Source organism: Dromaius novaehollandiae, chromosome 22, assembly GCF_036370855.1.
Source record: "Dromaius novaehollandiae isolate bDroNov1 chromosome 22, bDroNov1.hap1, whole genome shotgun sequence".
NCBI classification, from domain to species: domain Eukaryota; kingdom Metazoa; phylum Chordata; class Aves; order Casuariiformes; family Dromaiidae; genus Dromaius; species Dromaius novaehollandiae.
Window position 1 is genome coordinate 8,013,621 of NC_088119.1, and position 22,445 is coordinate 8,036,065.

Consider the following 22,445-nt stretch of genomic DNA (forward strand, 5'->3'; position numbering starts at 1 on the left):
CAGCAAGGGGGATCCCTGGACCAAACCCCCCCCGGCAAGGGGGATCCTGGACTGAACCCCCCAGCAAGGGAGATCCTGGACTGAACCCCCCAGCAAGGGGGACCATGGACTGAACCCCCCGGCAAGGGGGATCCCTGGACCGACACCCCCCCCCCCCCCCCCAGAGCAAGGGAGATCCTGGACTGAACCCCCCGGCAAGGGAGATCCCTAGACCAAACCCCCCCGGCAAGGGGGATCCCTAGACCGAACCCCCCAGCAAGGGGGATCCCTGGGCCAACCCCCCCCCAGAGCAAGGGAGATCCTGGATTGAACCCCCCAGCAAGGGAGATCTTGGACTGAACCCCCCTGGCAAGGGAGATCTCTGGAGTGAACCCCCCGGCAAAGGGGATCCCTGGAGTGACCCCCTCCCAGAGCAAGGGAGATCCTGGATCGAACCCCCCAGCAAGGAGGATCCCTGGACCGAACGCCCCGGCACGGGGGATCCCTGCGCCCTGAGCTGCTCTGGGGGGTGAAACGGAGCTGCAGCGGCATCAGGAACGGGGATTATCCCTGCGAGCCGGAGCGCTGGGGCATGAGCTGGTCACCAGCTCCGGCAGGGCCGGGCGCAGGTTTCCACGGGCGATCGAAGGCATCGCCGCGTCCGGACGGAGCTGCCGCGGCGTGGGACGGAGAGGCTGAAGTTCGGCGGGTGGGAATTTCCCCAGAAACCAGCACAAAAAAATTAGGAGCAAATAGGTTTGGAGTTAAAACCTGAAGGGAACTGGGAGGCAGCTTGGGCAAAGGCTGAGACCAGCCGTGGAAGGAGGGATGGCCGCGAGCGGAGAAAGGGAAGGAGAAGGAGAGCAGTGCTGCTGGAAGGAGCCCAACACAGGCTCGAAACAGGCCGCGAGCCCGCGCCCGGCGCCTGCCCCGATGCACGAACGGGTCCACGATGGCCCCACATTTCTGCAGAGGCCCCGGGGTGCGACGGAGCCGCCGGAGCAGACACAGGCGCTGCAAAGGCAGGCGAGTGTTGCCAGCGCAAACACACGACTCAGGAGTTCATGGCGGTGCTCGCTGGCCGAGGAGGCGGCAGTGCTGCCGTTTATCACCTCTGCTGCTCCGCATCGCCCAAACTGCGTCTGCGATGAAAAGGCCTGCTGCCGCCGGGAGCAAATAAAAGAGGAATTTGACTTGATAGTAAAATTAGCTGTTGCCGAGCAGAGCCAGACCCGGCGACACGGATGATCACACGTATGGCGCAGCGGGAGCCTGGCAGGGCCGCGAAAGCCCGGGTCCATCTGGGCAGGGGAAGAGGAGAGTGTCCGAGGCTTCGCCCGGCAGCGCACTGGGGAACTGCGGCCAGCGGGGAGAGGGGCACGTGCACACGCATGTGCATGCATGTGCACTTGCATGTGCACACAACACACACATATGCACGCACATATACATGCATGTGCACATACATGAGCATATGCACACGTGGGTGCAGGCACACGCGTGCATACACACGCGTGTGCCCACATATGTGCACGCACATGCGCACATAGAAGTGACATGCAAACGTGCACGTGCGCACACGAGCACGCACACACGTGCATGAACATGGGCACACACGTGATACACACGTGCCCACGCGGACACGCTTTGCCCATGGCGGCAGCAGCGATGGAGCTGGGCTCAGGTCTGGGAGCCCGCGCCGGCCCACGGCACCCGCTGTGGGGCGGCCAGCAGTGGGGCCCCCTTCGCCCTCGACGGCGGCGGGCCGGGGAGAGGCCTCCACCGCCCATGGCGGCGCGGGGCCGCTGGGCTGGGCGCCATTACGCGTTGCTATGGCGACGCGCAAGTCCCCGCTGGCGCGGGCCGAGCGTTGCTGGGAGATGGATGGGGACCGGGATGTTGGGGACAAGGGGGACGGTGGGGATGACGGGGGAGGCCTCCCGGCTGGCAGGAGGGACCCGGCGGTGCCAGAGGGCTGCAGGGCGGGGGGGGGGGGGCCGGGGGCTTCAGCCCCCCCCCACTCCCGCCCCGCCGGCGGGGGGCGCCCTCCCCTCCCCCCGCCCCGCCCTCCAGGGGCGCCGCTCCCCCGGCCCCGCCCCTGCGTGACGTCACGCGCGGGGAGCGCTGCGTCCTCCCCGCCCGCAGGTGTCGCTGCAGGGCGCGGCATCGCCTCGGCCGCTCTCGTTCTACGCCGGCGGCAGCGGGCGGCGGCGCAAAATGGCGGACGAGGGCTCCGTGTGCAGCTTCGTGTTCAAGAAGCGGGGCCCGGCGGCGGGCCGCGGCCGGCGCAAGCGGCCGAGCAGCGACCAGGAGCGGGGTGAGGGGCGGCGCGAGCCGGCGGGGGGTCGCGGGGGCCGTTGCGTTGCGCCGGGGAGGTGCGGGAGGGCCTGCGCCGTACCGCCCCTCTCCCCCCTCCCGGCGGCGGGGCCGTACGGCGGCACCGGGTGGCTCGCTGCCCGCCCCGGGCCCGGGCGCGGCGGAGTCCCGCCCTTCTCCCGGGTCTCTGCGTTGCCGCGCCGGGGGCCCGGTGCCCTCCCGCGCCGTGTCAGCCCGGCTGGGCCCTGTCCGTGGCGGGGGAGGCCCCCACCGGGCCCTGCCCCGCGGCTCGACCGCTCCCGCGGTGCCTGCTCACCCCCGGGCTTTGCCCCGCAGAGAGCAGCGGCGAGGAGGGCAGCACGGTGGTGCGGAAGGAGCGGCGGCGGGACACCCCCAACCCCATGATCCAGAAGGTAAGGCAGTCACAGCCGCCGGGGTGTCCGGGTGCCGCAGCACCCACCGAGCCTGGCGTGGGGTGTTGGACCCTGCCGTCCTTCACACCTCCGTCTTTTCGCTCCTCAGACCAGGAGATGTGTCAAGGAGAAGCCCACGTACGAGCTGAGCAGCAGTGACGAGGAGGACCATTCGAAGGAGATTGGGGTCACTTACAAATCGACAAGGTCGGCGGTAAGGACTGGGCAGGGATGTGATCCCGGGGGTGCCACGCCATGTGGGGCTGGCTGATCACACGCTGGCTAGGGAGCATCCCCTTCCCTGAGTAGGGGATCAACCCGTCCTGGGTTTTTTTTTTCTATAAAGGTGCCTTCCAGCTGCTTCACTTAATACTCAAGCACCTCATGCTAGGTTTATTCTCCTGATACCCTCTTCATCCTCAGGAGGCCATCTAAGGTTGGTCTTTACCCCTTAGATGTGGGAACTAAAACCCCAAGATGCCAGTGGACTTGTCCAGCATCACACACAATTTTCACTAGGAAAGGTGCTTGAGCCAGGTTTGCCCTAGTCTGGGGTTCATGTTTGAAGGTTTTGGACCACCTTCCTTCTCAAAAGAATTCAAGGTGACTTACAAAGGACTTCCGTCTTTGTCTGTGTAACTAGTGATGGGATAACAGAGTTATAGAGAGAGGCATTATTTTCTTGGGAGTGACAGCTGGGGGCTCCTGTGGGTCTTGGTGATCCAGTGCCCTAGTTGTGCAACAACAATGCAATGAAAATAGAGAAAAACTCTAGAAATCACAAGGACTTCACTGGAGATGTTGATATTCGTTCTCTTTCCTCCGTAAGCAAGTTGGTTTTGCTGCCAAGGGGGGCAGCATGTTGTCAGCACTGCTTGCTGTAGGAGAATGGGAATGGTGCAGGAGGAGATGACAGCGTTGGGGCTCCAGGAACTTTTGGCACATAAGCTAGATTTGGTTTTAATTGAGATTGGTTGAAATTGTTCTTCAGTTCCTGTGCAGCTGTTCCTGAAGATCTGACAAAACCCAGGAAGAGGTGTCAAGTCAATGCATTCAAGAGGAATCTAAACCAGATCATTGTGTTAACTAAAACTGACTGTAAGCCACCCACAGCTGGGTTAAAAATCCAGCCATGACATCCTGTGTGTGGGCTGGATGGTCTCATGACTAGAGCTTTAGGCATGGGACATCCGAGTTCAGTTTCCAGCTAAGCCAAAGCTGAGCTTGAAAGAGCAAAATGAGGACAGGTGTCCCGCCCCCTGCCCTTTGCAGGCTAAGTTTGGGAGCCATCAGTAATTAGCATTCTGGTCTCTGCAAAAACTGGGCCGGATATGAGAGATCTAGCCGAAGGGAGAGTCTCTCAGACAGGTGCTGTGAGAAGGTGGAAACTGGTGGAAGGTAAAGGGAGGCCATGCCCAGTGCTTGGTTACTTCTTGCTCTGTGACCCTCCAAGCAGCCAAGGAGCTCTTTGTCCTGTACAGGTTTTCTCTTCACTGTTGTCACACGTACTTCTCACTTTTCAGAAACCTGTTGGCCCTGAAGACATGGGCGCCACGGCAGTGTATGAACTGGACACAGAGAAGGAGAAGGATGCCCAGGCCATCTTCGAGCGCAGCCAGAAAATCCAGGAGGTCAGTTAGCATTGCTCTGTAACAGCCAGTGCTCTGCAGCGGGTGTGCGTACGTGCTTTAACCATCCCCTTCTCCCGCCTGTCAAGAAGTGTTTGAGTCTTGTGGATCTGCTGTGCAGCTCCAGGGCATGTGAGGTGTCTTTGGAAGAAGCAGGTGGTGAGACAGAGCCCCCCAAGTTTAATAGATCTGCTAGTCCAGTCAGTTTAGCGCTTGGAGCCTGGTGTGTTTCAGAGGATCTGTGTCTAAGGGAGGTCTGCGACTGGAGGCGTGTTACAAACCAGGACAAAAGTGCCTGGAACAAGAGACGTGTGCGTTGCGGCTGGAGAGAACAAGCACTGACAGCTGCAGTAGGGAGCCAGGCCTCTGCCATCTGTGATCTCAGGAGCACCAAGAAGTCTGGAAACATGAGTATGAGAAAATCTTCCTGCCTGGAAATTTGAGAGGCAAAGAGTGTTTCCCTTGTAAATAAGGGAACTTTTTGGCTTTACTGGCCTCTTGATGTTAAGGAAGGCAGGCTGGGAAAGGAGACTGGGGACAGAGAGGTGAAAGCTTATCTGTGACATGACTCTTCTTCTGAGTCACTTGGCCCTTAATCACCTTTGTTCCTCCTTCCTAGGAGCTGAGAGGGAAGGAGGATGATAAAATTTACCGTGGTATTAACAACTATCAGAAGTATGTGAAGCCCAAGGACACGTCAATGGGAAATGCCTCTTCAGGAATGGTCAGGTAGGTTGGGATGAGCCTCGGAGAAGTGGGATCCACAGCACCCACAGAGGAGCTCAGGCACCATCCCCAAAGGCGCCTCATTGGGGCTTGAACTCTGCTGTTATTACCGTCTTGTTTCTGTCTAACGAGTCCGGTGTCTGGTTCTGACCAGGCCCCCAGGGGCCTTCTCCACTGCAGCTGCGCACCCGGCCTGAGCCTTCTCCCACCCTTTCAGAAAAGGACCCATCCGTGCTCCGGAGCACTTGCGGGCCACAGTGCGATGGGACTACCAGCCCGACATCTGCAAGGACTACAAGGAAACTGGGTTCTGCGGCTTTGGAGGTGAGTGGATCTTGCCTGCAGCTGGCCACGTGCTGCACCAGATCGTGCAAAAGGAATGAGTGTCCAGCCCGTGATCCCATGTTTGTGGCACTAAGATGTTCAGTTACTGATTTATGGGCACTTGAGCTTGCTTGCAGATGCTGTTGTAAAGTTGTGTCATATATGTCCTTGGGATTTGCATTGGCTTTTCTGAAAATTGGTGGCCTCTAACCAGTGGGTATGAGAGTCCTGGGAAGGATCCCTGGGATGTTCTGGTGAGCCACGTTCCCACAGGTTATTCTGCAAGTGCAGGGGTGGCATTTCCTGTTACTTATTCTGCTGCAGCTTGTGGCTCTCTTCTCGTGTGTATAAATCCTGGAGCTGCTGCTGCTGTGGCGTACGGAGCACGATGCTTGGGGCCTGTAAATGCTGAGAGGGAACTGCTTGGCACTGCCCTGCAGCTGAGGTGGGTGGGGAAGCAGTCAGGTTTTACCTTGTACTGACCAAAGCTTGGGCTGCCCCTAAACGAGGTGTCCTGTTAACAGCTAGGCAGTGGAGCTAGCTGAAGGAGGAAAAGCGTGTTAACTCTTCTTTCTTTGTGTTGCTCAGACAGCTGCAAATTCCTCCATGATCGCTCAGACTACAAACATGGCTGGCAGATTGAACGGGAATTGGATGAAGGCCGCTACGGAGTCAATGGTACGACACCAGCCCTCTTCTCTCCCTGAGCTAACGTTGAGCGAGGCTATGAAGTCCTGCCCTCTCTCATATTCTAGAGTGAACATGACTTATTGGGATACTGGGTTGGGAAGAAGGAAATGGGTCCTTTGCTGCCTCGAACTGCATGGCCATTGCTGAATTAATATTAGACAGAAAGGGCTCCTTGTCCCACAAAGTTGTGGAAGTCCCTGCTGCAGGATTATTTTAGGGCCGGTAACCACTGAGCGTGCTGAGCAAACTTGCTGTTTTCAGATAACCACTGACTGCCACCAGGGTGAATTCTGTGCTCTTGTCCTCTATGAAGAGGACAGCACTCTGCTATTGCGTGGGCCACAGAAGTGAGCTGTGTGGCACCACAGAATTGTGACTGTCTCCTGCCTTCCAGCTGCACAGGCGCTGGGGGTGCTTTCATGGTGCATCACAGCATTATTTCTCACTCACAGTGTCCGTGGCTGCAGCCCAAGGCTGCAGCTGAGTGTTGCTTGTGAACCTCTGTGCAGCTGAGGGAAAGGAGGTGTTCTCTGTTCAGTTGGAACCAAAGAGTTTGGCAGCAGCTGGTTTGGGAAAAATCTAACAAAATAGGAGGGGGCTGGAGGAAATGTCTGTTTATAGCAGTGAGTAGGTGAAGCAGAAAAGAATTTGCTCTTGTGAGATGAGCAACAAGCACGATGGCTCATTAGGCCTAATTATATCTCAGTCCCACGCGTGTTACTGACATCAGTGACACCCAGATGCCAGAGCTCTATTGTTTCCAGCAGAAATTCAATCCCACATGCTGTTCTCTCTCCATGTTTAATATTTTGTGCCCCACTCTTGAGCTGGCCTGGCTGCCTCTACTATTGCTCCAGTCTGGTCAACTTTCTCTTGTGCAGATGAGGAAAACTATGAGGTGAGCAGTGATGAGGAGGATATGCCCTTCAAATGCTTCATCTGCAGAAGTTCCTTCAAGAACCCCGTGGTCACCAAGTAAGTGGTTGTTTTGGCACAGAGAACCAAGGGTCTGTGGTGGATTGAGGCCACTGGTCACTCAGTGTCTAGGCAAATACAGTCAATACTCACAGGGTGGTGGGTGGAACCTGCTTGATCTCTGGCTTGGCTTTTCTGGTAGGTAAAGTCTTGGCCTCTGATAACCAGGGGAGTCTCATAACTGCATCTGTAGCATCCCCTTGGAAGGGATCTTCAAGCCCTTGTTGCCCAAGGGCCTTTAGACTTCCACAAATGGTGTCTTATTTCATCATCTTTCCCCTTAACCTTGAGATCTTTTTCTCCTGCTTCCTTTGTTCCTAAACACTGAATGTGATTCTGCAATTGTGAACTGAGAAATGAAAGCATGAGGAAGCAAGGGGCTTACCTAGAGTAAGGAGCAGGCTGGGGACAGAGTGGGTCTCGCACATGACATCCTGCCTGCCACACCTTTCCCACACTGCTCGCTGTCTCGTTGGGTACCTGCTCTCTCCACACTCCCCTTCCTTCCCTCCCCTCTCCACATGAATGGAGCCGCAGCTATTAAATGCAGCACATGCATCTTTGGTTTCTCTAAGAGTTCACTGATGGCTCTGTACGATCCCTCCACATCAGCCAAGTGATGCTGAAATACCTTTCACCGGGACAGTGGAGGCTTCTGCTGTGGAGGAAGCTTTGCATGCAGCTCACATTTGCACCCCGAGGGGATCGCTAGTCAGTCATGGGGCAGTTACACTCTTGGATACAATGATTGTTACTTGGTGACTTGCAATAGCATCTGTCTCTCCTTGCAGGTGTAGGCACTACTTCTGTGAGAGCTGCGCACTCCAGCACTATCGCAAATCCCAGCGCTGCTACGTGTGTGACAAGCAAACCAATGGTGTCTTCAACCCAGCAAAAGGTAACCCTCTGCTGTGGGCAAGAAGGCTTTCGGTAGGAGCATCTGGAGCAGAAATGGCAGCAGCTCCTGATGTCCGTAATCTCCTGATGTTGAGCCTAGCCATAGGCTGGAGCTCACAGCTTTTGGCCCCAGGCAGAGTGTCTAGTGTCTGTAGACCTTAAATCATGGTCTGACAGGTTTTGGAAGTGTAAAATGGGTGTTTGTGCTTGCTCAGATGGGGAATTCTGGGAGAATCATGCCATTCTCTGGACTCAGTGAATGGTGGTAGCTCCTAGTGGAGCCTTTGGGCAGCTACCAAAAGTTATTTGCCTTGGTTTTTGAAGAGATGGATATGTACAGATCCTGAATAGCTTGCTTTGCTGTTGGATACCCCTCTCCACCTGGAGTTTCATGCCTGCTCTTCCTGTTTTTCAGAGCTTATGGCAAAACTGGAAAAGCACAAGGGTGAGGAGGAGTCAGATCATTCAGACCATGCAGATGATCCATAATAGCAAAGCACCCTCTTTTGTATCTAGCCGAATAAAGTTTCATGGAAAAAAATGCACTGATTGCAGCAGTTGCCTCAGGCTCAGCAGCTGTAGCCAGTGCTTGTTTATCCAACCAGCAGTTACTAAAAACAGTGTCCTGACTGAAGCTGGACTCTGTTCACTGCTCCACAAAGGCACAAGACTGAACAGGTAAGTCGGACTCTGAGTCACATCTGAGTACAACTGCCTGCTACCAGCGTGCTGCCAACAGGACCCGAGCATTTTGCCTTTAAAAAGAAGTTAGAAAATAAAGATATATTTAATTAAATCAAGAGCCCAGAGAAATGCAAAATAATGCCAGAAAAACTCATCCTAGGGAGAAACTAGAAGTGTTCCTGTCCTGGGTGGTGTAGCCTGTCCCTATAAAGAGCCTTGCTCTGGGAGAATGAGCATATTCTGAAACTTTCAGAAAAGAATAACAGCTGTTCACAGCTTCTTGCTTTAGCTGAAAGAAACACTTCCTCAGAGCCTATGAAGGCAGTTCAACTAAACTGTTGTAAGCAGATCAAGTGAACTGCAGACAGCAGCGTATAAAGCAAGTACCTTCACTGGGTTATATTTTAATGTCATCCAGCCTTGCCAGCTGCAGTGCAAGGAACAGCCTTTTAAGTAAGGAAATCAGAAGAGTAAGCTTGCATAACCAGCTTTAACATCTATATTATCATTACTGTGATCTAATCCATCATCCTGTAGAAACAGCAGACTTAAAAAAAAATTCAGAAATATTTTATTTGTTTTGGCAAAAAACTAGAGTAACAAACTTTATCTGGATTCAAGTACAGTTTATAAACACAAGAAGGACCTGTTGCCAGCACCACTACTCCCACCAACCACACATACAGGACTGGATTCTCAGTGCTTCATGAAAGAGTAGAAAGATCTCCAGCACCCATGGTCCTTGGAAAGGGCAAACTAAAAACCTCGAACGCACATCCAAAAAAACATACCATGGAATGGGGGAGAGCTGCTACAGCAGCAGGGCAGAGTCACACAAACATGAATCAAGGGGAACCCCATGAGAGGCATGCAGAGGACTTTTAACCTGCCATTCAGTCAGGAAGGTGAAACAGCAAGACTTACAAAAGAAATTCTGCACAGAATGTCCAAAGAGCAGTTGAGAGCAAGAGGATGTAGCATAAAACTCAACTTTTCCTCTAGGCCGAGGTCACTGAGAGCACGCTGGTATGAACATTTCATGCGGTGAAGCCAGCCCAGCTAGCAGGATGCTGAACTAGACATGAGCAGTGGGGGAAGAAAAGCTGGTGCACTGCACAGAATTACTCACTTTGGTGAGGAAGAGAGGCTGGAATGCCCTGTCTGACCTGGAGGACTCAGCCTCAAGAAGAGCCTCCAAAAGCTCTCTCCAGAACTGGAAGAGAAGAATCCAGTGCTGCAGAGGAATGCCCTATGCAGTGAACATGCCACAACAGAATTGGGCATTCTTCAACCTCCCATCATAAAGTAGTGACTACATTTAATAATACATTCCCCCTTTTTCTTCCCACCCTCAGAAGCTACCCTGTGACAACACTGGTAACAATTATCTGACTAGCTCTAGGAGAATGCCCAAAACTAAGAGCTGCCTCCCTCCCCTTGTTATCTCTAAGGCACCCTTGAAAAAGAAAGAACAAAAAGAGGGTAGGGGCATGCTGCCTTCAACTGTGATACTAGGGAGCCAGTGATTTTTAGAAACGCATGAACAGAAAGACCATAACTAAGCAGACTCACTCAACCCCTTCAAGTGATCTAAGAGTGCTCAGCTGCAAGAAGTGGGGCTTTGGGCGCTGCACCCAACTGGAATACTGCACAGTTCCTTGGGGTTGAGCCTTTTCCAGCTTGGGTCTGTCCATTTGTTTCCAGGCTACTTCCCAAGTAAACAGGCGGTTGAAGTTCCTTCCCAAGGACCTGTAAACTCTTCTATATGTAACATTCATCACCTTTTTTGAATGGGACCAATAAATTACAATGTCCAAAAAGCTCCTCCAGAACCAGGTATATTCCATGTTTTTCTAGAATTCCCAGTCATCCACATCCAGCTGCTCCAGGTTTGATACCAGCCCAAATATGCCACTGGGATCCTGTGGCCGTGTTCCTTCAAAATTAGTGATTGGTGTGACAGGGCGGAGAAGTTCAGGGAGCGCTTCAGAAGCACGACGCTTGATCTGCATGGAAAGGAGAGAACTCAGCTGTTGAAATGCTTCCCAGCACCTACCCATCCTGTCCCAGGCTAGCAGCACTAACGTGGTTACAGGCAGCAAATCAAGCAGCTTTATCCTCCTGCCTGCATTGAGACATCTACAGGACTTTTGCACTGCATCTTATAACAAGAAAGTGCTTGGCAAGTAGTCATTGCAGTAGCACTTGTCTGCCATGGTCCTGATGTTCCCTTCAGCGAGGAAGAGAAGCTGCAGTGCCATACGGCACAGAGCTGCTGCAACAGCTGTGATACTGCCTAACACTCCTGACCCCATTTAGTCCTCAAATCTCTCCCAACTCTGGTAGAAAAAAAGAGCTAGGAAAAAATTAACACATTATTTCTCAGGCTGTTGCAAATGAGAAAGAAGCTTTGAGCATAGAAACATTCCAAACTTTACAATGCCATATTCTGTCTGGCCTGCCAGCCATGTCAGAAACACCACGAGCTGCTGAATCTCGCCATGGGGAAGCATCACCCTAACCATCAGCTAAGAACAAGCCAAACAAGTAGTTTTAGGGGCTGCAGAGCCATTGCCTCTTTTTGTGTCAGGGCTGGACCTGACAGCAGACACATCACCTCAGTTTGGTCTCAGCAGGGAACTAGGCTATGACAGCTTTGCCCAAATATTCAATAGCTGGTAGCTGGGAAGCTTCAGCATGAGAGACAGATCTACATCCTCTATTCAAATTAGGAAGAGATGCACTGAAAACAGTACCTCCACCTCCCAGGAGAATGCTAGACTCACCAAGCTATATATGGACTTTGGAAATTTGGTGCTTTCAGATCACAAAAAGCTCAGCAACTCAACAGCAACATTCCCAGCCTCAGGTTCAGTGACACAGCAAGACAACTACAGAAAAGCCACTGTTCTTTACTTGCAGATTATATGAATTTCTTACCTGCTTGAAAAAGGGATGATTAAGCAAAGCGCCTGCACTTGGCCTGTAAGAGGGAGTTAGAAAAATAAAGTAAGCACACAAGAAAATGAGGCAGCAAACTTGTGCTTTCAAGATGCTCAGGTACAGTTCTGCGAGCAGTTCCCTCATCCCCCCCATCCCCTACCTTGCACCAGCTCTAGTACTCAGAGCCTCTGAGCAGATTTGACTCACTAACCCAGCAGAAAACTCTTCATGGTCTCATAGCTCACGGAGTGGTCTGATGAGTGCTAGAACCAGTGTGAGGCACAGGAGAGGCAGGGCAGGACCTCTGCCTTTCATCAGTGAGCTGTCAGACTGGCTCACTCTCACAGCATCATGCTTAGCATCATGCTGCATTCTGCACTGAATGAAAACTACTTAACCAGTGTTCAAAGACAGATAGTGGTGGTGGAGGAAAGAACCGTCTCAGCTACAGGACATCACCCTTTTATAACCGTTAGCACTGTTCATCTCCATTGTGTTTGTGTGATGTTTTACACAAGCAGTTCAACCTTCTTTTTTGGTGAAGAAGTTATCAATTTGCACCTCCCAAAATTTGGTCTTGGAAATGTTTCTGAACAGTGTGGTATGCTGGAGAAATCTGTCATAAGACAGGTAGCAGAAGACCACTTTATGCTTACTACAGAAGAAAACACTGTTCTTGATCTGTTTCACGTTATTCTCTGTTGGCTGGACAACAGACATACTCACACTGATGGAAGTGGGCTACACAGTCTCACAGGGACCAGAGTTGATCAGCTGACATGCAAAACCACTGTACCTCCCCAAGAAGGCTGCAAAGTATACCTATGTACTGTGAAATTCTTCAGACTCTCTTACAGAAAATCTCTCAAAGTGTTAACACTGCTTTTGGTTTACATACTTGGACTGCACTTCTCAATGTATGAAGCCCATCGTCACACAGCCATGCTTTTTTTTGGGGGGGGGGAGGGGGAGGCGGCGGCGCGGGGGAACACGACAAACAAAAATAAACCTTCAAACAAACTCTGCTGGGAGCAGCGGCTCTAGAAGGGTGCTTATGGCAGGCCTGTAAAGAGCAGCTTCAGCCTGGCTTTACCTGAAATCTGGGTTCCTCTGGAGACACTGCTCTACAAAGTTGTGGAAGTAGGTTGAGAAGGTCCGAAGATAAGGGTGCAATGTTGACTCTCCGTTGGCTGCTCTCACGTTGCTGATCGCCGTGCTCTCACCCATCCCATAGTTAGCACTTGAACGAGAGGTTTTCATAGTCAGCTCATCAGCAGGAATTGTTGTGGTGTCTAGCAGGCATGGAACAGTTCCATTCAGCTTTTCCAAAAGCATCTGGAGGAGAAGTGACATAAGCAACATCAGATGTACACACACAGACTAGACATTGAGGGATACGAACAGGTACCAAAGTCACAGAACATAGGACCAGAAGGGATGTGAAGACGGACTACCTCCATCATCCAAAAGGTGTCCACCTGATCTGTTCTGAAGAACTTTGGGAAAAAAATTCCATAGCCTCATTCTTTAACATATCCCACTGCTTAATCCACCCTGCAGTTAACACAAGTTAAAGGTCTCGACAGTACACCTCAACTGGTCTGCAAGCACTGTGCTGTTGGCTGATCATCAGGGTGGGGAGGGGAAGAGAAATCAAAGCCTCTCCCTTTCATATTTCAAGTAATTAATGTTAAGATTTCCCAGTGGTTTCTAATATCCTCAGCATTTGGACATTACCATTCTGACACAAAAGGCTGGATACAGAAGCACAGCAGTTCTATGGAAAAAGCAGCAATAGGAAGCAAATTTGGGCGCACACAGCACTCTCCTGTCTTCACATCCCAATGCAGCAAGGCAGTTACACAAGCCAGGATAGGAGAGAGCAAGGAACAGCTTGTAAGCCTTACCTGAGTAGAAGGCATGTCTTTAAATGGCACGTGTCCATTTGCCAGTTCACAGGCTGTTATCCCTACACTGTAAATGTCAGATTTTGCATCATAACCCTGGAGATTCTGGAACGAGAAGAAAAGAATGAGAAGGATTAGCCTGGTGGACTTGCATTTGATGGAAAATGGACAGTGCCTATGATTCAATATGCAGAAGAGCAAACCTAAGTGATTAGAGCAGAGAATTGTACAGCCCACATACAGACATTTATAGAGTTGGGGGGGGGGGGTTGAGATTGTTATAGGCAACAATTTTTTTTTTTTTAAAACGGAAATCAGCTGCTAGTATTGATGTCACCTGCCTTCTCCCAGAGAGGTGGATAAACAGTAGTCAGCAACTAAGGCAACAAAGCAACTCCCTGGTCTGCAAAGATCTGGTTAAAACACCTTGTGAGGGGGGAATCTGTAGAAGTACCTACTATTAAGTTACTTAAACAGATTAGATCTAACAGAATTCCCCTCCCCCCTGCCTTAAAGCTTTTTTTTTTCTAGCCTATCTAACCTGAAAAGGGTTTCATGGCACTTGCATACTTTCCTCTAGGAGGAGGGAAGCGTCATTGTTATAACATGGGCTTCTCAAATGTTTGTTTTGCACCCTTTGCCCCTTCTAACAGTTAGGAATGCCAGTTTCCCCCTACAAATGGGTCACTGATGATTTTAAGGTAAAAAGGATAGAGTAAGATGCTCCTCAAGAGAAAAGGCAACCCCATGGCTGTTTTTGTATTTTGGAACATGCCATAAAACCTTTGAAGAGCATAAAGAAATACTGTATCACTGAACACTGGCAGTGTTTTTTTAAACACACCTGCTGCAAGACTTCAGGACTCAGCCAAGGTAGGACTTTGATGCTGTATTTGGGAAAGTCGTGAACAACTTTGAGCCGCTGCCCGTGGTTAATCATACTTAGATTACTTCGCAGTCCAGAGAGGTACACCTTCCCATCCACAGAAATCAGGATATGGCTGGCTTTCACACTCCTCAAGAAAAAATAAAACCGGTCAGGTTCTCTGCCTTCACAGGAATTACATTCCTTACAGCATGCCAGGGAGGCTGTTGGTGCAAAAGAACACTGCAAAGAATTTAAGGCAGGCACAGGTAAGGTGAAATTCTTTTACAATACACATACTAGAAATGACCACCAATAACCTCAAATATTCAGCATTTGAAACTTATTTTCACTACAGGAGGACATATCAGAAGAGAGGAAAAATATGTTAAGGGGATGGAGACAGGGATTCAGGAGGAAATTAAGAGAAGTTACAGTATTAAAGAGGAATTCATCCTTAGTGAGCACCTATGGAAAGCATAACAGACTAGTCTACTGGACAGCTCAGTACACAGAACAATACGTAATCGGCCTCGTACTAGGACACCGAGATTCCTAATAGCCATCCTGAATGCTGTGCAAAACTACTACTACAAACATTACAGGACTCAATTCACCCACTTTGCATTTTCTCAAAGGCTTCTAGGGCAAAGTTATGGGCCCAGGACCTTCAGCAGTAACAGGGCAAATTCCCCCCCTCACTGTCTGTCCCAACTCAGAGCCTTTATGCAGCATTTGAACAGAGCCATAGCAAATTTGCCTGTCAACATGAGCTGCAGTTGTGATTTTCTTTTAGACAGATATTGGTCTTCAGGGTTCAGAGATAAGTTTGTTTCACACTGTTTAATAAGATCACTGATGTAATTTCCCATGAGTTTCGATCTGCTTGCTCTAAAAGCAAAGTAATACAGACCTTAATAATGCATTCCATACCCCTTGAACTACCCTTTCTGCTCTAATGATGAGTAATATTTGTGAGAACTTTCAAAAGAAAGGAAATGGTTTTCAGTTTTCAGGGCTGGGGATGGGTGTTTGTTTGGTTTTGTTTCTTTTTACCTATGTACATAGCCCATATGGTGAATGTAGTCAAGTGCTTTCAATACACCTTGAAGGATATATGCAATAGCCAGTTCATTCATCCCATCCATAAAATGGGTACAGATTAAATCTTTCGCAGAACCTAAAAAGAAACAAAATACTTCTTCACTGGGCAGAAAAAAACAAGCACCTCTTAAATAAAATGCATTTGACAGGACGTGCTGCTCAAACAACAAAGGTATTCCCCCTCCACCTACCATAGGCCATGAAAGATGTCACTACCCATAGCTCATTGTCAGCTATGAAAGTTGCTTTGTATGGCACAATGTTAGGGTGGTTGAAGAGCTTGGAAACATGAAGTTCTCCCTGAAAGCAAAAGCAATATTTTGAATCAGTTTAGTAAATGCAGAAGTATAGATACGGTAATAACGAGCACTGCTCTGCTGTCTGTTCTCTCCTAAACTTGCACTGTGGTATTAGTGGATTAGTGTTACCTGCAAGAATGTGACCATTTCATTGGTACAGGCTTCCAGGTTAACTCTTCTGACTGTGACATACTCCCCTGTGGGTTTATACTTGGCCAGATTCACAATCATCAAGTCTTCAAAGCCTCTGCCTGAAAGAAAAGCCATTAAAGCATCAGCAGTATTTCTTTCTCTTAAAGTGATTTTAGAGCCAAAGAGAAAGAGGCATTTAATGTCAGAAAATAAGCAATCAGTCAAGAAAAGGCCAATGAAGCTGCAGAAATTATCTTCTCTGAAAAGCAGGCTTCTGCTTCTCTGGCTCACTGGAAACATTACCTATGATAGTGAGTAACTCATAGCAGCTGCTGTCTGGTAGAAAGTTGCTCATGGTGTCCCTTTTAGGGGAAGAGGCTATCGACTCGGAGCTCGCCTCATTTGTCTAGGGGAAAAAAAACAGGTCAAAAGAAATAAAGATCACATGCTAGAAAAATCACCTGCTCCATATATTGTCACACACACTCAAAATACTAAAACAGTACTGAATTTAGAAGAGAGAACTTAACTGCTGTTAAAATGATTTTAAATAGTTAAAAATCAATTGAAGTCCAAGAGATGCCTCAGTTCAGAAGATCCAGACATCTGTGTTTTAAACATGTAACCATAACAGGGTAGGTTATCACTTGCTGTAAGCCAGAGTTTCTTTAGGAATATTTGGACAAAGCTGATCACCATTCTTGCAGCTTAAGCACTGCTCTATTGTAACCATTTTCCTAGCATTATTTACAAGCTTCTGTGTCACCATCTTCTTGCCTGAGCAAAAGCCATCAAATGAAAGCTTGTTTATAGCACTTTTTCTGCACTTTGGCAGTCAGCATTCCTGTCTGATGCTGGGGCTTCTGTTTTTCAGCTGCTCATCTGTGGTAAGACCAACACAGCTGAAGCTGTTTTGCTGAATGGTAGAAGGCCAAGATACAAAGATCACACACACATGAAGAGAGAAGCTCTAAATGAAAGCAAAAACTTAGCTGCAAAGCATTAATGCTTACAAAAATAAAACAAAACAAAAGACCCCACCCCACATAAGGGAGCAGCACTCCTAGCTCTGTCAGCTTCTCTTCACTATATCTGACAAAATTATGTGCTTTATTTACATGTACATAAGTCTTCCAAGCAGGAGTTTGCAGAAGACAATCTTCAGTGTTCTTGCAAGTTTCACTACAACTTGCAACTCCCTCAACTTCCTCTAGTTACACAGAGTGCATCCTAATGGGGTTCCAAATGTATCTGGTGCCTAAGATCAGATTTAGTTATCTCAGCTTTCCAGCACATTAATTCCTACTGACATTTGGAACCCCACCTCATTTTTTCCACTTCATTCCTCATCAACTGTAAATGCCCTTTACCAGACCTTTTCTCATGATAAATGAAGCAGAAAAGTCTAATGCACTTTCCTACAGTGACAGTAAATCTGTATATACTCTGGTGGAAACAACACAGCGACAGCTAAAAAACAAAGCACTCAGTCTAGGCTACTGTGACCAGAGCAGACACAAATTCACCATAAATTACCTTTGGTTCAGTTTTAGTATTCAGCTCCCAAAAAGCTTTCAACTGTCCCTAAATATACCTTGAGAGTAAGCTAAGAGTCCGGATTCCTACGTTCCAGCTTGTCAACTGACTTTGGACAGCATACTTTTTACCTCTCTCTGCCTACCTGTAAAACAAGTGTATTTTTCAGTGATGGGAAAAGGCAAAACTGAGTTTTGTGGACAGTGCTATGGTATTATTTCAGGTCAAACAATTCCAGCTCAGCAACTCAGCCAGCCTTTGTTTCAGAATAACTAACTCCCGAGATCTCAGCAGTCTCGAATCCTTTATTCTAGTTACATTACTACACAGTGCTGTTGCTTGGCCAAGAACAGGTAGCAACTTTCTACTCGCATTTTTAGACTTCTATTAAAGATGCCTGTCAATTCTCACTTCGATTGCATCATTTCCAGCAATTTCACGCAGTCCTGTCAACAGCAAGATTGACAGGAGAGAGACACAGGCAGATGGAAACCTCTGAAGCAGAAAGGCACCACCAAGGAAATGAAAGCAGAAGGCTCTGTTAAGCAGCATTATGGAGCAATGACAGCTGGTGAAACACTGAGCAATATGTAAGTGATTATATGCTTTAATAAAAGTCTACTCCAGATTTAGCATAAGCCAACAAAACAGATGCAAGAAAAAAGTTAAATAAATTTAATCTTATTATTAATGATGTAGGCTGTTTCAACAGCAATAGAAAAATACCATAAGTTCCCTTTTTAAAAGTCTCTCAGTACAGAGATCTTCACTCACCTCTCTTCATGTTAGCAGCTACCAATAACTAAGAGTTAATGCAAAAGGAGCGCTACCAGAAATTTATCAACATTCTACAAGCGTGTAAAAAAAAAAGTTAAACTGAAATGTCACTTATGAAATACTGCAAAAAAGCTCCTCAGCGGTTTCACACAGGATATCTTTTGGTGTATGGTCAAAAGCAAAGGCGGCTGCAAAATGAAGTCACAAATGACTAGCTTTATGGCATGACATTCATTAAGAGCTAGCTCTCAGGCTTGTTGATCAGGTTTTAATTGGAAATAGTTTTAAGGAAATTAATCTTTGAAGGATAAGTACTGTTATAAATGCCATAAGAAAATCAGTTATGTGATGCCAGCAAGGATCTGCATTTGCCGAATCACATTCACTTGAATTAGGAGGAGAGAACGTTGCTTTTGTTCTACTGCCTTCTTCTCTACCTCCTCATTCCTTCACGCACTTTCAGCATGAGCAACAAAAATTTCCTTTCCCCGTAAAATTATTGACCTTTTCCTATAAGCATCCTGGAAAAAGTAAGCTTTTGTTTAGATGCAAAAATAAAAATAAGAGTCAGCAATACTACTGTAAAGATCTCCAAAAACCCAAGTGAATACTTTAACAAAAATAAAACAGCTGCTGCTCTCAATTTGTTCCCGCTCCAACCTATGCACAAAGCTCAGCAATTTAACAAAAAGGTGTTGATTTAGTGGACTTTACATGAAACAAGATACATCTCATATTTTTAGCTTAGTTTGTGCCATTAAATTATAGACACTGACACAACATCAATTATAAGCAGCTTGAGCTGAAACCATTATAATCAACTCACATTTAATTCCTGTTTGTAATTAATTTAAACCAGTGCAACACCTGCATCCCAAAGGGTTTCAATATGATGTGGGCAGGTGGGAAATCAATTAGACAAATATATTTTGTCATAAGTTGTTATTCTATGAACATTGTTCATTATGAACCAGCTAATAAGTAATCAGGGCCTGCAGAATAAAAAGCATCAGAGGTAAAAGTTCTTAACTGCCTCAATTTGGCTGTATGTTTCTGAACAGACATTCCACATTCACAGGATCTTTTAGTTGTTAAGAGGCAGAACTCTCTAAGCATGCACAGAGCTGGCTCTGAGGATGACCAGACAAGAGGTAAAGTCAACTTAAATTGGAAATTATATGATGTTTAGTTTTGATGTTGGAGTCTCTGTTGTGGGTGCTTTATAGGGAAGGGAAGGGAAATCAGAATCAACACTTTCAGAAAGGGTTTGAATAGCCAATATGAAATTCTTTGGGCCTATTTTCAGAAGCCCCCCATGCTAACCCTTTCCATTTATTGTAATGGATACTAAAAGGATATTCGCCTCTCTGAAAAATCAGATCCAAGTCATGTCAAGAAGAGAACATCCAAAAAAATCAGTAACACTTTTGATAAAAAACAAGTCCAAGAGATTAAATTTAAGGCTTTGACTTGTCACATGTAGTTTGAAAACCACACACCAAAATCTCTGTTCCAGGGTGAAACCTATTTCCACACTTGTAGAGCTAAATATACAGATGAAATAGTTAACTAAGGTAAAAAGAAAAATCAAACTTCCACAAGGAATAATCTCCATGCAATGAACCACAGCACCACAACCTGCAAAAGTCACTTACTTTTCTCCGAGAGTCACCCGGAGGCTGCTCTGGAGTAAAGAAATTAATTGTTCACCATGTTGTGTTTAACAGATACCCATTAAAAATATAGTTGGAACATACTGATGAAAACTGAATCAATAACCTTGCATGATACTTTTTGATACCAAATATATATTCTTAGACAGAGACATATAATTTACAGTTACGGCTGCAACCTTTAAAAAAATTAAGTTATAGTAAAAGCATGGGAATTATAGAGATTCAAATAGTTCTACCGTTTATATGTTCTTCAAGATAAATGTAAACTGAGAATTGTTTATTATCCCTCTAAGCCCATTCAAAAATGACATATCTACTTAACTTAAATATGTAAGAAACTATTTAAAGCTTATAAATCAGCAAAAGTTTTTCCACTTCATCTAGAATCTCAAAACCTCAGCGCTGTCTTTCCTATATTCTCCTATTACTGATCAAGGAGTCCGCATTGTAGTGGACAAGTTTTCTAGTTATACACAAAGCAGAAGAGAAATCAATTTGCTCTCTTGCAGCCACCCTAGGGAGCTATTATCATAGCTTCAAAATCTATTTTTGCTTGTGAAATAATTATTAACCTTTCCAGACTTCAAACTTTTCTTTTGCATAAGAGAAAAGAGGTTATAATAGAAATACAAATTACTCAGCCTGAAATTAGTGCTACCATCAAGTTGACATTCATTTCCCAGTAACTTTCTACATCTTGGCCATTTCCATATTAACTTTACTTGGTTGGCCAGTTTGAAGACTTGTGCTACAATTGGATTTGCTCATCTCTTTCACACTTAAGATACGTATTTATACCAAACCAACAGAGCTTGAGGCTGAAATAAGAGATTTCTATCAATGTCATCTAATGAGAGGAAAACTTACCTCCAAATAGTTCGAATTCTCTTAAGCCCTCAACAATGAACTTTTCAGACACCCACCGCTAAAAGGAAAAAAAAAAAATCCCCCCCCAAATTAGTTATTACCTCTAGAGACAAGCTGCTGTTCATTCACTTTTTCCCCTAACCAAAAGAGAATTGTACTCATCACTTAAATGTTTTTACTATGGTCAGAAACTGGTTAGTTGCAACATCAGTGCTACATCCTTACTTTGGACAACAGGGATATTCTTGTACCGCTGTGATGGGCCGCACACAAGTATAGGCACGGGGTGTAAGTACACAGGTACTAGTGATTTGCTGGATAACATGACTACAAACAACGTTAACATAGTTTTAGATCATTCAAACAAAAACTGCTATACATGCACATACATCAAAAACACGATGCATGCTATACTCCACAAGACAAATAAAAGGTTGTTTGCTTGCATGTAACAACTATAAAAAAAAAAACTCAACTATTTTTAAAGGAGATAACATGTATTAAGTGTTTTGGCTATACACAGCTTTATTAGCTAAACGCAAAATTAAAACATACGTATTTATAGGACTGTTGGTGTTTTCCAGAATTCATGTTTAAAATGCAAAGTAAGCATTCGGTTGTGCAGAGTAATGTTTCTACCACTCTGTTCGACCTTGTGATTCAAAGAAATATATACATACATACATATATATACACACACACAGAAGGGAATATGCCAATTTAAGCTCGGAGAGCGTTGATCATGCAGTCAGCCTGAAACAGACAGTCGTGAACACTCGCATATTAGACCCTGTCATCCCAATAAAGCAACCGAATGAAACAGCTTATACCCTACAGATGTGCCCGCACGCGAAGCCGGTCCTGGAAAGCGCCTGTCTTTGGGTAAAGACGAACCAAGGCTCACGCAGCGCAACGCAACAGCATCGCTGCGAGGCGCTAAGCGCGGTTTCCTCACAGGACACCGACTGCTTTGACACTTAAAAACGCAGCACCGAACAAAGCTGTTGCGTTTAGCTTCCCAAACCGAGTCGAGGAGAAACAGAGCGCAGACGCAGCTGAGGGCGAAGCTCCCAAGCGAGGGTAGCGGGGAGCCGCTGCCACCGCGCGGTCCCGTAAGCGCGAACGCGGCTGAAAAGGGGCCGCGCCGGGCCCTCGCCCTTGGGTACTCACGAGAAAAGACATGGGCGCCGGCTTCCTCGCGCCGCGCGGGCCGCAACCAGCGCCACCTGCGGACACAGGAGCACGCGGCCCTTCAGCCCCTCCGCCGCGGCCGGGCCCGGCCCCCCGCCGCAGCCCCCCCTCGCCCCCGCCCGCCGACCGGGCCCGGCGCCCCCGCCCGCCGCTTACCGGCAGGAGACGCTGCGCGTGTGACGACGCCGTGACGTCAGCACGCCGCCACGTGAAGCCGAGCGTCGGGGGAGCGGCGCGTGCGTGACGCCGGCCCATAGTCCCTCGCGCGCGCGCGCGCTGGCGGCGGGAAGCGGCGCGGCGCCATGTTCGCTCCCCTCAGAGAGGGGCCGAGGCGCTGCCGGAGCGCGGGGAGACCCTCGCCGCTCCCCCGCACTTTCCTCACGGCCCTTCCCGAAATTCAGGGCGCAATTCCATCCGCGCCCAGCCCAGCCCAGCCCAGCCTGCTCCGGAGAGCGGCGTCTTCACCCAGCGGCCACCCTCCCCCCTCCTGCAGGGCAAACAGGGGTGAGGCGGTAC

The 22,445-nt window shown here is 48.1% G+C and overlaps 2 protein-coding genes across 4 annotated transcripts; one reads left to right on the top strand and one right to left on the bottom strand.

Moving 5' to 3' along the window:
- Positions 1–2,120: 2,120 nt before the first annotated feature.
- LOC112982782 (E3 ubiquitin-protein ligase RNF113A-like) lies at positions 2,121–8,744 on the top strand. The gene is made up of 10 exons (XM_026099423.2): positions 2,121–2,296; positions 2,632–2,708; positions 2,818–2,922; positions 4,232–4,339; positions 4,956–5,065; positions 5,280–5,386; positions 5,975–6,064; positions 6,958–7,051; positions 7,843–7,949; positions 8,364–8,744. The coding sequence occupies exons 1-10, from the start codon at positions 2,197–2,199 to the stop codon at positions 8,435–8,437; spliced, it is 972 nt and encodes a 323-aa protein (XP_025955208.1). The 5' UTR covers positions 2,121–2,196; the 3' UTR covers positions 8,438–8,744.
- A 436-nt stretch (positions 8,745–9,180) lies between these two features.
- On the bottom strand, positions 9,181–22,145 carry STRADA (STE20 related adaptor alpha). Of its 3 annotated transcripts, XM_026099419.2 has the most exons (13): positions 22,086–22,145; positions 21,909–21,964; positions 20,739–20,796; positions 19,851–19,879; positions 16,186–16,288; positions 15,880–16,001; positions 15,643–15,751; positions 15,404–15,527; positions 14,327–14,498; positions 13,483–13,587; positions 12,669–12,910; positions 11,573–11,615; positions 9,181–10,638 (listed from the first exon to the last, which is right to left on the bottom strand). In XM_026099419.2, the coding sequence occupies exons 2-13, from the start codon at positions 21,918–21,920 to the stop codon at positions 10,486–10,488; spliced, it is 1,272 nt and encodes a 423-aa protein (XP_025955204.1). In that variant the 5' UTR covers positions 21,921–21,964; positions 22,086–22,145; the 3' UTR covers positions 9,181–10,485. The 3 variants fall into 3 exon arrangements, with proteins under 3 accessions (XP_025955204.1, XP_064380648.1, XP_025955207.1); XM_064524578.1 differs by lacking the exons at positions 19,851–19,879; positions 20,739–20,796; XM_026099422.2 differs by lacking the exons at positions 19,851–19,879; positions 22,086–22,145.
- Positions 22,146–22,445: the final 300 nt, after the last annotated feature.